The sequence below is a fragment of the Pleurodeles waltl genome, chromosome 1_2 (assembly GCF_031143425.1).
Source record: "Pleurodeles waltl isolate 20211129_DDA chromosome 1_2, aPleWal1.hap1.20221129, whole genome shotgun sequence".
Taxonomy (NCBI): Eukaryota; Metazoa; Chordata; class Amphibia; order Caudata; family Salamandridae; genus Pleurodeles; species Pleurodeles waltl.
The window spans coordinates 796,219,979-796,233,699 of NC_090437.1; the positions used below are offsets into that span (position 1 = coordinate 796,219,979).

General features: G+C 44.7%; 1 protein-coding gene across 6 annotated transcripts in view; it reads left to right on the forward strand.

The window, feature by feature from the left end:
• The window catches only part of PALLD (palladin, cytoskeletal associated protein), an 847,172-nt gene that overhangs the window by 459,807 nt on the left and 373,644 nt on the right, over positions 1 to 13,721 (forward strand). For all 6 annotated transcript variants that reach the window (XM_069244048.1, XM_069244031.1, XM_069244040.1 and 3 more), the window contains one exon: positions 644 to 667. In XM_069244048.1, the coding sequence (XP_069100149.1) occupies positions 644 to 667 (24 nt within the window). The remainder of the gene's footprint in view (positions 1 to 643; positions 668 to 13,721) is intronic.

Genomic DNA, 13,721 nt, shown 5'->3' on the forward strand with positions numbered 1-13,721 from the left:
CAACTATCCTGGGTACATGACATATAGCCAGGGCCATTGGAATTATGCGGTAGGGGAGGACCAAATTATGCAGAAGGGTTGACTAAATTATCCAGCACGAAAAGGCAAATTATGTGGGGCATTTTGTGATAGTATTACCTCATTATTTTGTAATTCTTACATATCAACACTGCTGGGCAAAGGTGTCTCCTTATTAATACCAGTTTAACACCCAAATACAGCAAAAACAACAGAAAGCTGTTAAAATCTGCAGATTATGAAGCAGATGGCGGACTTTGTGGCAAATACAACAAATCCATAATTATTCGCAAAACGCAGCAGCCTTAAATTCACATAATTCCAATGGCCTTGTAGGTAGCACAGTAACAAATGTGGAACGCAGTGAGAGCTCCCGTTTGTAATAAGTGCCAATATATCACAAACCCTGTACATCCTTATGCTTCTTTTCGGTTAGGTTTATGCTAAACAAATACCTTGTACATATATATTTGGGACAAAAAGTAGCCATGATTAAGACCACTTTTGACTCATGTTTTGACCATATACTAGCTAGACAGACATGGAATAGTAATTTGCTAGACACAATGACATGGTTGCATATCATATTTTCATTTTATTCTTGTAATTTTCTTCTCGTTGACAGAACCTCGATCTGCCACCGAACCAGGTATGTGTTCATTGTAATTATATTTGGGTGACTCATTTCTTCCGAGTGTATGTAACATCATGTGAATAATGTGGTCTTGTACAGAGAATTCAAGTGTGTTCTTAGGGTCGTGTCTAAGAGCAACCACACTCTGTAAAATAAAACCTGTGGAAATGTTTTACTATTTTATGTAAAAATAAAAAAGTATAACCCGTTAGGTGAAAAGAGAAAAGTCATTGAAGCTGTGCATGCATACTTCAAATGAAATGCCAAAAAAATATGTCTATAGAAACCATTACCAACAATGTTGAATATTGGAAAGCAAACTATTTCAAATTGCCTTTTTTGTTCTGATGGTAGGTTACAGTCCCCTTATTCATGCCCCTTTTCACCCCCTCTTCGTGTGTTTTTATGTAAGGATTTCTCTTCCCCTCGTGCTTCTCTCTCAACTTTCCTGTGTCCAGCTTGAAGAGAGGACTCCACCTCACATACCATTGCTCAATGTCCCTCTGTTGGTTTTGAACCTCATCGCAGAGATACAAGCCTTCTACACTAGGCATTCTCCCATTCTAGGAGACAGAAGGGCATCAGACCTGGCTGACTGATTAATACATAATTGTCAGCTCTCACGCCCCCCCGCCTCGCTTAATGAAGATCTGTTTCCTGCATCATTATGAAGGAGGACGAAGATGAGAACAAACATTGAGGAAGAATTTATCTTCCTGTCGGGAGGCCATGCCCAGGATGCCTGCTGTCTTAAGAGACTTCTTTGAATTTTGCTTGCTCTGATTGGCTGACTTTTTAGCTTTTCTGTCATCTAGCCACTGCTCTGGCTCCCCACAAGACCCCTGCTCTCTTTTTCTTCTAATAATATTAATAGGAATAATAGTAATCATCCTCTTCAGCGTATTCTTTTCTTGTTCCAAAAGTGAATTTGTGACTTAAAAAGTAAATTGCATGTTTACCATATATTATGATGGGTAGGAGGCACAGGGATCCACCTCTGACCATCCTTGGTTGTGATTATGCTTCAGAAATAACTAGACGAGCGTTGCACTGTTTACAGTGACAAGACAGTTATTCCCTCTCTGTCAGCCATATGCATGTGTTTTAATTCTCCTATTATAGAATACCTAATATACAAACATGCCCCTGAAGTCTACAACCATGCAATATGAGGCTGCTCTGTGGGAATCTGTTCAAGCAGGAGTACTTTGCGTTAGACAGTGATAATCCCATACTATTGCAGTGGGAAATCAGGGGTGCATTAATGAATTACATCTTCTGTCAGAATTCTGAGCCATGTACTGCTTCATGTTCTGCCCAGTTCCACTTTAATAATCAACCAAGTCCAAGGAGCAATAGGTGTCATTATTCTCTGAGAGTCTCCATTGTGTACATTCAATATGTCATGTCTCGTAGCTCTTTCCTGACCCCTAGGGGGCAATTCCCACTACATGAAATCATTTAATTCCATCAAGACACTGTCCCCTACCTTTTAACCTCTCTTGCTTCTGATTCTCTTCAGACTCTAAGGTGGCTGCAAATTCGCGTGAGATGCAGCCATTCAGCAACAGGTATTCAGGTGCCAAGTATTGAGGGTGTTTCACACCACAACATGTGTTCAGACTCTGGCTCCTGCAATTCCTACTTTCTCCAACAGACTCATTAACACTGGGACAGGGACATATAGAGACAAGAATGTCCATACATCGAGACATGAAAACACCGGCCCTCAGAAATGGAGCCACTCTCTGTGGCACTCAGTTTCCTGCTAACCGTATCAATCAATCAATTGATCAATCAATCAGTAGATTTATAGAGGGATTGCTTGTTACCCATGAGGATCTCCAGATGCTGGCAGAGTCCAGTTGATTAGCCAAATAGCCAGGTCATCGGGGACTTTTGGAACTTTGGAAGAGTCGGGGAGGTCCGTGAATGAAAGGGAAGCTTGTTCCATGTCTTTACTGCTAGGTTGGAGAAGTGACCTCCGCATCTGCTATGCCAGATGCGGTGGTGAGGGTTAGAGAAAGGAACGCAGAGCAGAGGTGTCTGGTGGGCTGATGGAAGTTCAGGTGATGGTTCAAGTAGGTAGGTCCGCAGTTGTGCAGGGCCTTGTATGCATGAGTCAGGAGCTTGAAACTGGCATCTTTTCTCGGGGGCTGATGGAAGCTCAGGCGGTGGTTGAAGTAGGTGGGTCCGCAGTTGCGTAAGGCCTTGTGTGCATGAGTCAGGAGCTTGAAACTGGCATATTTTCTTTTCAGGGAGCCAGTGGAGGTTCCCTGAGATAGGGGGGTGATGTGGATTCATCTAGGGAGATCCAGGATGAGTCTGGGTGCAGTATTATGTATGGTCTGTAGTCATCAAAGGAGGTGAGCTGCAATCCCCGTACAGGGAGCATTGCCATAGTCCAGTCGGCTGGAGAAGAGGGCCTGGGTGATGGTGCATCTGAAACTTTGCGGCAGCCATTTGAATATCTTACAAAGCATGCAGAGGTGAAGAAATATGAGGAGGAGACAGAGTTGACCTGAGTCATCATGGTTAGCTTGTTGTCCAGAATGATGCTTAGCTTCCTCACATTTTTATTGGGGCTAGGAGTAGGTCTGAGTTCTGAGGGCCACCAGGATGCGTCCCATGGGGAGCTTTTGTTTCCGAAAATCAGTAACTCTGTCTTGTTCTTGTTGAGCTTCAGCCAGTTGTCCTTCATCCAGATGGCGACATCTGTCATGCAGTTGTGGAAGTTGTTCTTGGTGTTGTCTTTGGAGAGGGAGAGGATGCATTGTGTGTCATCGGCATAGGATATGATGTTGAGTCCATGGGTTTTGGCGATGCTTACCAGAGGTTTCATGTAAGTGTTCAAGAGGGTGGGGCTGAGCGAGGATCCTTCGGGTAATCCACAGGTGATTTCCTTGGTTTCAGAGGTGAATGCAGACTTTTTGCATTCTTCTGGTGAGGAAAGAGGTAATCCATCTGAGGGTGGCTCCTTGAATGCCTATGTTGTGCAGCCTTGTGATGAGTGTGTGGGCGGAGACCATATGGAAAGCTACAGAGTCTATCAGGAAAACAGCCACAGTTTCTCCTTGGTCGAGAAGGGCTTGGATGTCGTTGGTAGCTGCTGTGAGGGCTGTCTCAGTGCTGTGGTTGAGGCGGTATCCGGATTGAGAGGAGTCGAGAAGGAAGTTCCGTTCCAGATGTGAGGAGAGTGGTTGGTTGATGGCTTTTTCTAATACTTTGGCCAGGAACTGGAGCAGGGAGTTCAGTTGGTAGCTGTTAAGTCCGCTCCAGTCTCCGGATGGTTTCTTTAGTAGGGTGTTGACTTCTGCATGTTTCCAGTCCCCAGGGAAGGTGGTCATGGCAATTGGGGTGTTGGACAAGGTGGTGATTCTGGCTTCACCTAGGTGTGGTGAGGGCATGGGTCGGTTGAGGGCCCTGAGTGGACCTAGTTCATGATGGAGGCGGTCTCCTGTGGAGCGAGCTGGTTCCATTTGGTTAGTTGGATGGCTGTGGTGGTAGCGGGGTTGTTGTGTTACTTGAAGAAGTCAATGGTCTTGGGCTGGGGTTTGAGGTTTCTGTAAATGTTGCCGATCTTGTTGTGGAAGAAGTTTGCAAGGTTGTCACAGAGTTCCTGTTGTTTGTTGCAGCTGATGGGTTGGAGAATTCTTTGACAATGTTGAAGAGTTATTTTCTGTTATTGAAACTGAATTGGATGCTTGAGGCTAAGGCCTTTTCCTTCAATTTTCTGAACTCTCTGTGGTAGATGTTGAGGGTTTCTTTAAGGCGGTCTTGTTGGTCGTGTCTTTGCTGGTGTGCCATCTCCTTTCCAGTTGTTTACAGTGTCATTTAACGGTTATAACGTCATCGGTATACCAGCCTGCCTGCTTGGTGAACCTTCTGTAGGTGTTGGTGCCTATAGAGGGGCACTGTTGGTGCAGTTGGTGATCCAATTGGTGACGTTTCTGATGTTCTGGTCTAGGTTGTTGGAGGAAATGGGGTGTGTGGTGTTGAGGGCATTGATCGATACCTCCTTTTGGGACTTTGCTCCAGCTGTGGTAAGGGGCGTTGAGCAAACTGGGGGTGGAGGTCTGTGGGCTGGTGATGTTGAAGTGGATGATAGAGTGGTCAGTCAAGGTGAGTTCCGTGGTGGGGCTGTACCTGATGCACTCACTGGGGTGTAGTGTTTGACCTGGAGTGTGCTTGTGGTTGTGGACAGTTGGGCGAGTCTGATGTTGTTTATGCTATCAAGGAGATTGGAAGTGTTGATTTTATTGTGGTGGTCCATGGCAAGGGTGCTGAAAGAAGTTGGCAATAAAGCTGTAAAAGGGTGGATGTGGTCCTAAAGGACGATAGGCTAGGGTGGCCCTAATGGTGGGTTTGCTGTCTGTTTGGAGTCAGAAGTTGAGATGTTCAGTGGCTGTGGTGATGTTGTCATTTGTGGTGGCGCATTGGATGTATTTTTTATGTATGATAGCAATTCCTCTGCCAAGCGTGTTGATATGGTCGCAGTCGGTGATCTTGTATCCTTTAGGTATTGCAGTGGCGATGTTGAGCGCAGAGGTGGGGTTGAGACCGGTCTCAGTGAGGAAGAGGACGTCAGGTGTGAGGGTGAAGGTGAGGTCCGAAATCTCAATGGTATGTTTGCATAGTGAGCATGTGTTGAGAAGCGCACATGTAAGTTGCTGTTTTTGTTTACGTGGTGCCTGTGGTGTATTCAGGGAAGGGCTGGTCGGTGAGCTGGTGAGTGTGCTGTAGCAGCTTAAGTGGCAGAGGGTGCAGGTGAAAGGTCCTACTGTGGAGTATGGGTCAGTACAGTGGCAATGTTTGGTGCAGCGTCTAGGGTTAAGGGTGTAGAGCTCGGCGATGATGTATCTTCAGGGGGTGGAAGGCCTGGGGTTGTAGCATTAGGTGTGGCCTAGGTGCCGACAGGTGCAGAGGCTCGCCTTTGGTGCACCAGCAGCACGCCGGCTCAGCACATCCGCTGCACAGTCATGCTGCACCCTTCATTAAGTAGATCCTGAAGGGGGAAGGCTTATGTTGGTAGGAAGAACAGTGAGTGGGAAACCCTGAGCAGGAAAACCCAGGCAGTGGCGGTGTCACTGAATAAGGCTGGAAAAAGAAGGGACTGGAGGCCACAGGCAAGTGGCAGGCTAGGTGTGCAGGAGCCTACTAAATCACAGTGCAGGAAGAGATACATGCTAACAAGGGAAAAAGACCACTTGGAGAGAAAGACAACACCAAGAATGGTGACCCCCAGAACAGAGAGACATAAACACGGTAATTAAATGTGATGGGTAAATGACATGGGTAATGGGGATATGTTAAAGCATTACACTTTTGATGTACATGACTACTTCAGGAAATTCAGGGACACATGAAATTACAACCCTTAGTGGTACCAGGCCATACCAAGAGCAGAAGTGTGCTACAAAAAAGGACAGCTACTGTAACATAACATAGGTCACTACATTGCAAAATCCCATTCCCAGCAATTGTCAAATTAACCTCTGCAACATGTGTCGCGTTGATACAACCACATTTGGGTAGTTGTAATGGGTCTTTGTTAATAGAGTTTTGCCTCATTGAAATAGATGGTATTGCCACAGACAATGTTCTTACCCTTGGTAAGCAGATTTGCACGGTCATCATTTCATGCTTCACACAGCTCAATGCTCTGAAGCGCATTCTCCAAAACGTATGTTTCTCTCATCAGTGGGGAGGTGTTAACACTTTGGTTTTATCCAGCTTTGCTACTTTAACAATGTGTATCTTGGCTTACTACGGAAATCCCTTATTTGCTTGCAGCATGTTCCTTATGCAGAGGCTAGTGTTTTTGCAGAGCCTCGTTTACCTATTACTCCAGTGCAACATTCACACCAGTGGCTGCCAAAGGACAATAAGGATAAATGTAACTCACAGGCTTGGATTGGGCTGTTGTTTTTGTTAGGAAAATGCATTTTCCGTGCTCCTGTCATAACTGTAGTTTCCAGCCTTTTTACACATAATTCAGGCTGGAAGCAGATAATAAAAATGTGCCATTTTTCATGAACTGCGGTTTAGGCAGAAGGTCTTTCTCAATTGTAATTACTCCGTCATGTTGCTTTCTTCCAGTTTCAGTCAGACATAAGGAATGATCGTTTTTTTTCAGACAGACCATTGGAACATGGTTCTGTAGTCACAAGCCTGATGACGCCTCTGGCTTCACACAAGCGAACCAGAGACTTCTTGTGTATTTTCTCCAAAAACCAGAAGATTGAATAGATGCCCCCATTTTTTAAAGAGACCAACCTCGACCAAGTCAACTTCACCATCTACCACCCAATCATCCACCTCCCCTTTCTCCCTTGCTGCCCAGCCCTATGAGCGAAACCGATCAAACACTCCACTACATGATTGCCAGTCAAGATTCAGTCACCAGTGTAGCACAAAGACAGCAAGCTCCCAGGTGGTTGATTTAGCCAACAATGCAGCACTGTGACATCAAGCTCCCAGGTGGTTGATGATGCCTGCGATATCACAGACAGTGGTGACCCTTGTCTCCTTATCCTCCTCAGCATCTCAACTGCCTTTCCCTTTGTTGACTAACAAACTTGCTCTAGTCAAGGTTAGGCTCAATGACGTCTTCCAGTGACTCACTGCATGCTTAGCCAACAGGTACCAGCAAGCTCATTAGTGAACATCTAACCCACCTTGATTGCTCTAATAGTGTATCTTGGTGTCCCAGAGAATTCCCTTATTCGTCTGCAGTATGTTCAGGACACCGAAGTGGCACTTCAACTGAAATATATTCATCATTGTCACGTAGCACCGATATCCCATAGCCAAACAATGAAACCAGATTCTTTCATATAATAAACTACAATAAAACTAAACCCAAAGAGGACTCAATTAAATAAAAGGAAGCACACCAAATGTATTAGTGAAAATGTATCTCATAATTTTATCGAAACTAGGTATTGGGTTCACTTACGAGAGATCTGAATGTAACCAGTGATGAAACAAGGTTAGCTGACTGGCAGCCTTCTTAACCAACATGCATAAGGTGTACATCTTTGCATCTTAATATCAGTGGTCTCCAAACGTTTTAATGCCGCGCCCCCCCCAGTTGAAAAATAAAAATCATTAGGCCCCCTTCATAATTTTTCACAATTATTTTATAAAGAAGGCAATGCTTAAATATGTCTAGACCTATTTAAACATTGCAGTTAAGTACTGTTACCTTTTTAAAAATGCAATAACTGCTTTTGCTTTAAACAAAGACCTGTTAACTTTATAATGCTTCTTTTGGCCAAAGTCTGGTGCCCCCCTGGGACCACTTGAGGCCCCCCTAGGGGGGCCCGCCCCCAGTTTGAAGCCCTCTTTCTTAATTGATGCAGCACTACGTCTGCTTACAAGGAGGGACTGCATCTGAAGACCATAGTCCAGCAGAACGTAATTCACACTAAAGAGTGTGGGGGGGGAGGGGGGGTCTATCACAGGCTAGCCTTTGAGCTTCTCAGGTGTGTAACCATCCCGGGAATACAGAGAGCATCATTTTTCAACCGGGGTCGTGGACAAATTCTTTCAGAGGTAAAATGAACACGGCCACTCTCTGTTCTCATGTTTGATTTCGAATCCCATGGCAATAGGATCACTCTGTTTTTCCGATGGCAAAGCACAGAATAAGTGCACGAACAATACAGCGTCAACACCTAAAACCTCAGACACACAAATGTTAATTTAAAAGAGGTAAGTGGTGAGCAGGTTTCACTACGTCCAACAAAAAGAAAGAGAGATCACAGGTGGGAACTGGTTAATAAAAGCCCCTAAGCTTCAGAAGTGTCATCAACGTAGCAATGGCGCCCATTCATTCACTCAAGTGACCTCATGCAAACGCCATTATGGCTACTAAGTGGGGGAGGATTATATGGCGGCAGAATGCAGAGCAACACAGCTGCCTGCATACTTTGTGTCACTGGGTGAAACACAGTCATTACTTTGGCATTGTGTTCACACCCTTGGCTGCCAGAGACCTGTAGAAATGAATATGTCAGCATGCATTACCTTCTACAATCTAACACAGAGTTCTCCCTCTTTCCTATGAAGGTGTGACATGTCCCTGCGACAGCTCTATTTTTTGCCTTTTCTGGCCTCCTGCAACCTACTCATACAGCTTTGCTTTTTTGATGTAAGATCTTTCTAGGGGTGGCAGAGCTCCCGGGGCTTCACTCCATGGAATTACATGAAACCTCTGTGGGATTTCACAAAGTAACGTAAATGGACAGAAAAAGGCACTCCATATTGCTCACGCTGATTTTGAGCTCCAGGACCTAATTCCACGCTGAAAAATGAGCATGGATGGCACCAAGTGGCGTGCCAGAGGGTGAAGCTTCTCGAGTTGATTTTGCTGCAGCTCAAGCAGATTTTCTACTCAAATAGCAGCTTTCTGACTGTGAACCGTCACAACTGCCTGCGTTGGGGAAATCTCGCTGGTTGCCCTGCTAGCGACTGATAATTAGCTTGCGGATGCCAAATCTTGGTCATGTTTGCCAACTTACGACCCACATGTGAGAAACAAAATCTGCCACACGGTGGTTGGTGAAATTTGGCCAGAACTCCATGTTAAAAGCTTAACATGGATTGCCCAAATTCTAACTCTGCTGGAAGAACAGAATTTATCTCCCACCTCTAGATTTTTCATGGTGTTTCAGAGTTACTGAGCTCTTTTTGACTTCACCTCATAAAAACATCTCCATTAAACTATGTGTTAAGTGGCATTTGTGGCTGTAGATACACATGCTTTGCATTATCCTGCCAACTAGTGTTGGGTCCGTAGTGTTGAAAGATGTAGAAGATGTTTTTCGAGTCAGGGGGTCGAGTGACTCCTCCCTCTCGGTGATACTGCACATGGGCATTGAGTCCTTTGTTAGATTGTTTTCTCTCCCCCATCAGATTCGGATGTGTAATTCTTTGCTCCGTCTTCGACTCTGTCTGGCCGAGACTTTCCCTCCATCTTTTCTATTCGACTGTATTGTGCATTAGATCGGGTTTTACAACTCTCATATAGACTGTTTTTCACTTGTCGGTTTTAGTTTCTTCGACCGTGCATCCTTCAGGGCGGAGGCTTTTGGCACTAGAGAGAATGTAAGCCGGATGGAACAGACACCTTTTCTTTTCTGTCCTTGGTGTCATTCACAGTACCCTTACACCGATCGTCATCGGGTGTGTAAGTTATGCCTCTCGCCGGACCATCAAAAGGCTACCTGTGAGGCAGATTGATTGTTCCGGGCCAAGAAGACACTTTGAGACCTATGAGCTCAAAGGCTAGATATGGCATGCAGATCTCCAGATGGCACCCCGGACATTTTTGGGGAATAACATGTGCAGGAGGAGCCCCACCACGACGCCGTCTCCATCCAAGATTTAGGTCCAGACATCCAATCCAACGATGAGTGCCAAGAACTGACTTTGGCACAAACCAAGAGTACAGTGGCCCCCTCCTCTTACCACAAAACCTCCAAGAAGACTCCATACCAAGGTCAGTGGACCTCCACTGCATTCAAGCGATGGTCGATCTTGGAAAGAAATTTTGAATGCCCCGCCCATGGCTCAGCCCCGAAAACCATGAAGACTGCGGCTGCATCTTCGGCTCTGGCCTCATCAACTTCGGTCCAACCTTCCACCACCAAGCACTCGGCACTGACCTCATCGCTTCAAACTTCATCTCTGAGTTCAGCACCGAAAAAGATCCGACCTAAAATTTTGGCGCACAAAACTAATAAACTTGTTTCTTTGGAGCATTTGGACTCAAGCCACTCCCCGACCATGCCTTCGCTTATTAAACCCATATTAGAGACAATGGATGCTAGACAGCGCAAAATATATATTCAAGAAGGCACAGGACTAGTTGTAGCTTCCCCTACAGTTACTTTTAAAAGGAAGCTAACCTTCCAGGAGGCACTGGACACCTCACAACCAAAAATACTCCCTAAGGAAAAGAATGTTTCCACAGAGGAACTTGTTCCTCCTCTTCCTCCTCCTACTTCACCTCCATCAACTTCCACTCCCCCTCTTTCTCCCACTTCTCCAACTTAGGGATACCATACTCTACAAGGTTCACCATTATTTGAAGAACACTATTAAGAGGAAATACCACAGGATCAGGATCCCTGGGATTCTTATGATCCAGATCCAGTTGTTAATACTGATTAGGACTTGTAGACCTTCCCCTCCAGAGGATACTACTAGCTACCAGTAGGTCATTGCTGGGGCGGCTGCATACCATAATGTACCTTTCCATAAGGATCCTATTGAACAGGATTTTCTATTTGACGCACATTTTCCATGACACACAGGGGCACCCTATATCTCCATATGATCTTAGGTATGATGCGGCATGCAAACAACGTTTTCCAAGAGCCTGTCCATTCAAGAATAATAACGCCAAGGGTATATTAAAAATACAAACCAGCTAATTTTGACCCTTTATTTATCAGATCAGAAGTGCTGCTAGACTCTATAGTGGCTACAACCACCAAGTAAAGAGCTAATAGCTAGGCCACTGGGAACTCCCCCACCTGACAAAGAGAGTAAAAATATTGATGCAGCAGCCAAAAAAGTAGCTGCGCAAACCAGTAATTATTGGCAGATAGCCAATTCTCAAACCCTACTCTCTAGATATGACAGAGCTCACCGGGATGAAATGGTGGATCTCCTCCAATATCTCCAAGAGGAGCATTGCAAAAGTGGCCAACAAATTGTGTCGGAGGGTCAAACCATTGCCAATACCTCCATTAGATGTGCGCTGGATGCTGCAGATACCGCAGCACGAGGCATTAACACAAGAGTCCTAATCAGAAGACATGCAGGGCTTAGGTGCTCTGGTTTTAAGCCAGACATACAGCGAGCAGTTTTATATATGCCCTTTAATAAAGAACACCTCTTTGGTCCACAAGTTGATTCCACCTTGCAAAAACCAAAAAAGGACACAGACACTGCAAAGGCCATGGGAGCACTTCATTTACAGGCACAAAGAGGATTTTTCATCACCCACTCTATAGAGGTGGTTACAAATAAGCAACTTCATCAGAGCCTTCCACCTCTTAAAACAAACATGCCTCAGGTTCCTATAAATGAAGTTTTTTCAGGGGAGCATTCAGAGGTCATAATTTCAGAGACAAAGATAAGAACAACAACCCTCAGGGCTCAGGTTCTACAACAAAACACTACCTCAGCATACCCAAACCCCATATAACACCAGTTAGGGGATATCTTCAGGACTTCTTTACTCAATCGACACAAATAACCTCGGACCAATAGATCTTCTTCATTATCCAACATGTTTATTGCATGAAGCTCACAACCACACCTCCCAGTATCCCTTCTCGCACACACAGGTTATCCCATGAGCACCTGAATCTCCTCAAAGAAGAGGTACAAGCTCTTCTATTGAAAGGGACAATAGAATCAGTTCCACCCAAATCTCAAGGAACAGTAGTATATTCACTAAATTTCCTCGTTCCAAAAAAGAATGAGTCACTGAGACCCACCTTAGATCTCAGGCCCCTAAATCAATGCATTCTTTCAGAACATTTTCATATGGTCACTCTTCAGGATGTCATTCCACTCCTTCAACAAGGAAATTTTATGACAACTCTAGACCTCAAAGATGCATACTTCCACATTCCCATCCATCCGTCACACCACAAATATTTAAGATTTGTGATTGTCGGCAAAGATTATCAGTTCAAAGTTCTACCTTTTAGGGTCACAACTGCTTCCCGGGTATTTACCAAATGCCTAGCAGTAGTTGCAGCACATCTCAGATGATAAATGATTCATGTATACTTATAACTGGACGACTGGCTTATCAAAGCCAGCACGTTGCACCAGTGTCAGTCCCACACACATATTACAGTGAATCTTCTTCACAAGTTAGGGTTCATAATCAACTTTGTAAAATCTTATCTATAACCTCTCCAGGTTCAACCATATCTAAGGGCCATTCTCAACACTCAGCTAGCGTTAGCATACCCCAGTGCAGCTCGGGTACAAAACATCCAGCATCTGCCTCCTCAGTTTCAACAGAATCACACTCCCACAGTCAAAACTGTCATGCAGCTCTTAGGGATGATGGCATCTTGCATTACCACCGTACCCCATGCCAGACTCCACATGCGTCAGATACAGCAATATCTGTCTCATCAGTGGTCTTTATCATGGGGTCGTCTTCAGGATCTAGTGTTGACAGAACACCAAACTTACTACTCTCTGCAATGATGGGACTCTACAAGCCTCTTAAAGGGGTGACCTTTTCGAAACCCTCTGATCTTTGGGATTACACTAATCGTTCCTTGTACATCAATTATCTGGAGCTTCAAGCGGTATTTCTAGCCCTCAAAGCTTTCCTACCTCACCTCACATACAAAGTTGTCCTTTCCCGGCCGGACAATATGACAGCGATGTATTATCTACAAAAACAGGGGGACACATGATCTTTCCACTTATCACAACTGGCACAAACATTATGGAAATGGGCTCATCACCACCACATTCACCTACTAGCAAAATGGAAGTGTTATGTTCGCTATTGCCAATTCAAACACGTTAATCCAATTAAGGCATCTGTCCAAGAAATTATTTGCTACTTGCTTCATTTGCAGCAAACTAACTTGGCTTATACTTCAGTCAGATTACATCTTGCAGCTATAGCAAAATAGAGAACATATTTCATTGTTCAGAATCACTGTTATGAAAACTTTCATGGAAGGACTTAAAAGGGCAATTCCCCCTAGACTTCCACCTGTTCTATGATCATATCTTAATATTGTACTCACTAGGCTCATGGACACTCCATTTGAGCCACTTCACTGATGTACTGTTCAGTTTCTTTCATGGAAGGTAGCCTTTGTGGTTGAAATCACATCACTAAGGCGTGTCTGTGAGCTCCAGGCATTAACTCTAGAGAAACCTTTCTTTCAAAATCATAAGGATAAGATGGTCCTTCGCACTAATTCAAGAATCCTCCCAAACGTGGTGCATCAATTTCATATCAATCAGACCATTGATTTGCCTGTTTTTTTCCCCCACATCCTGATTCAGT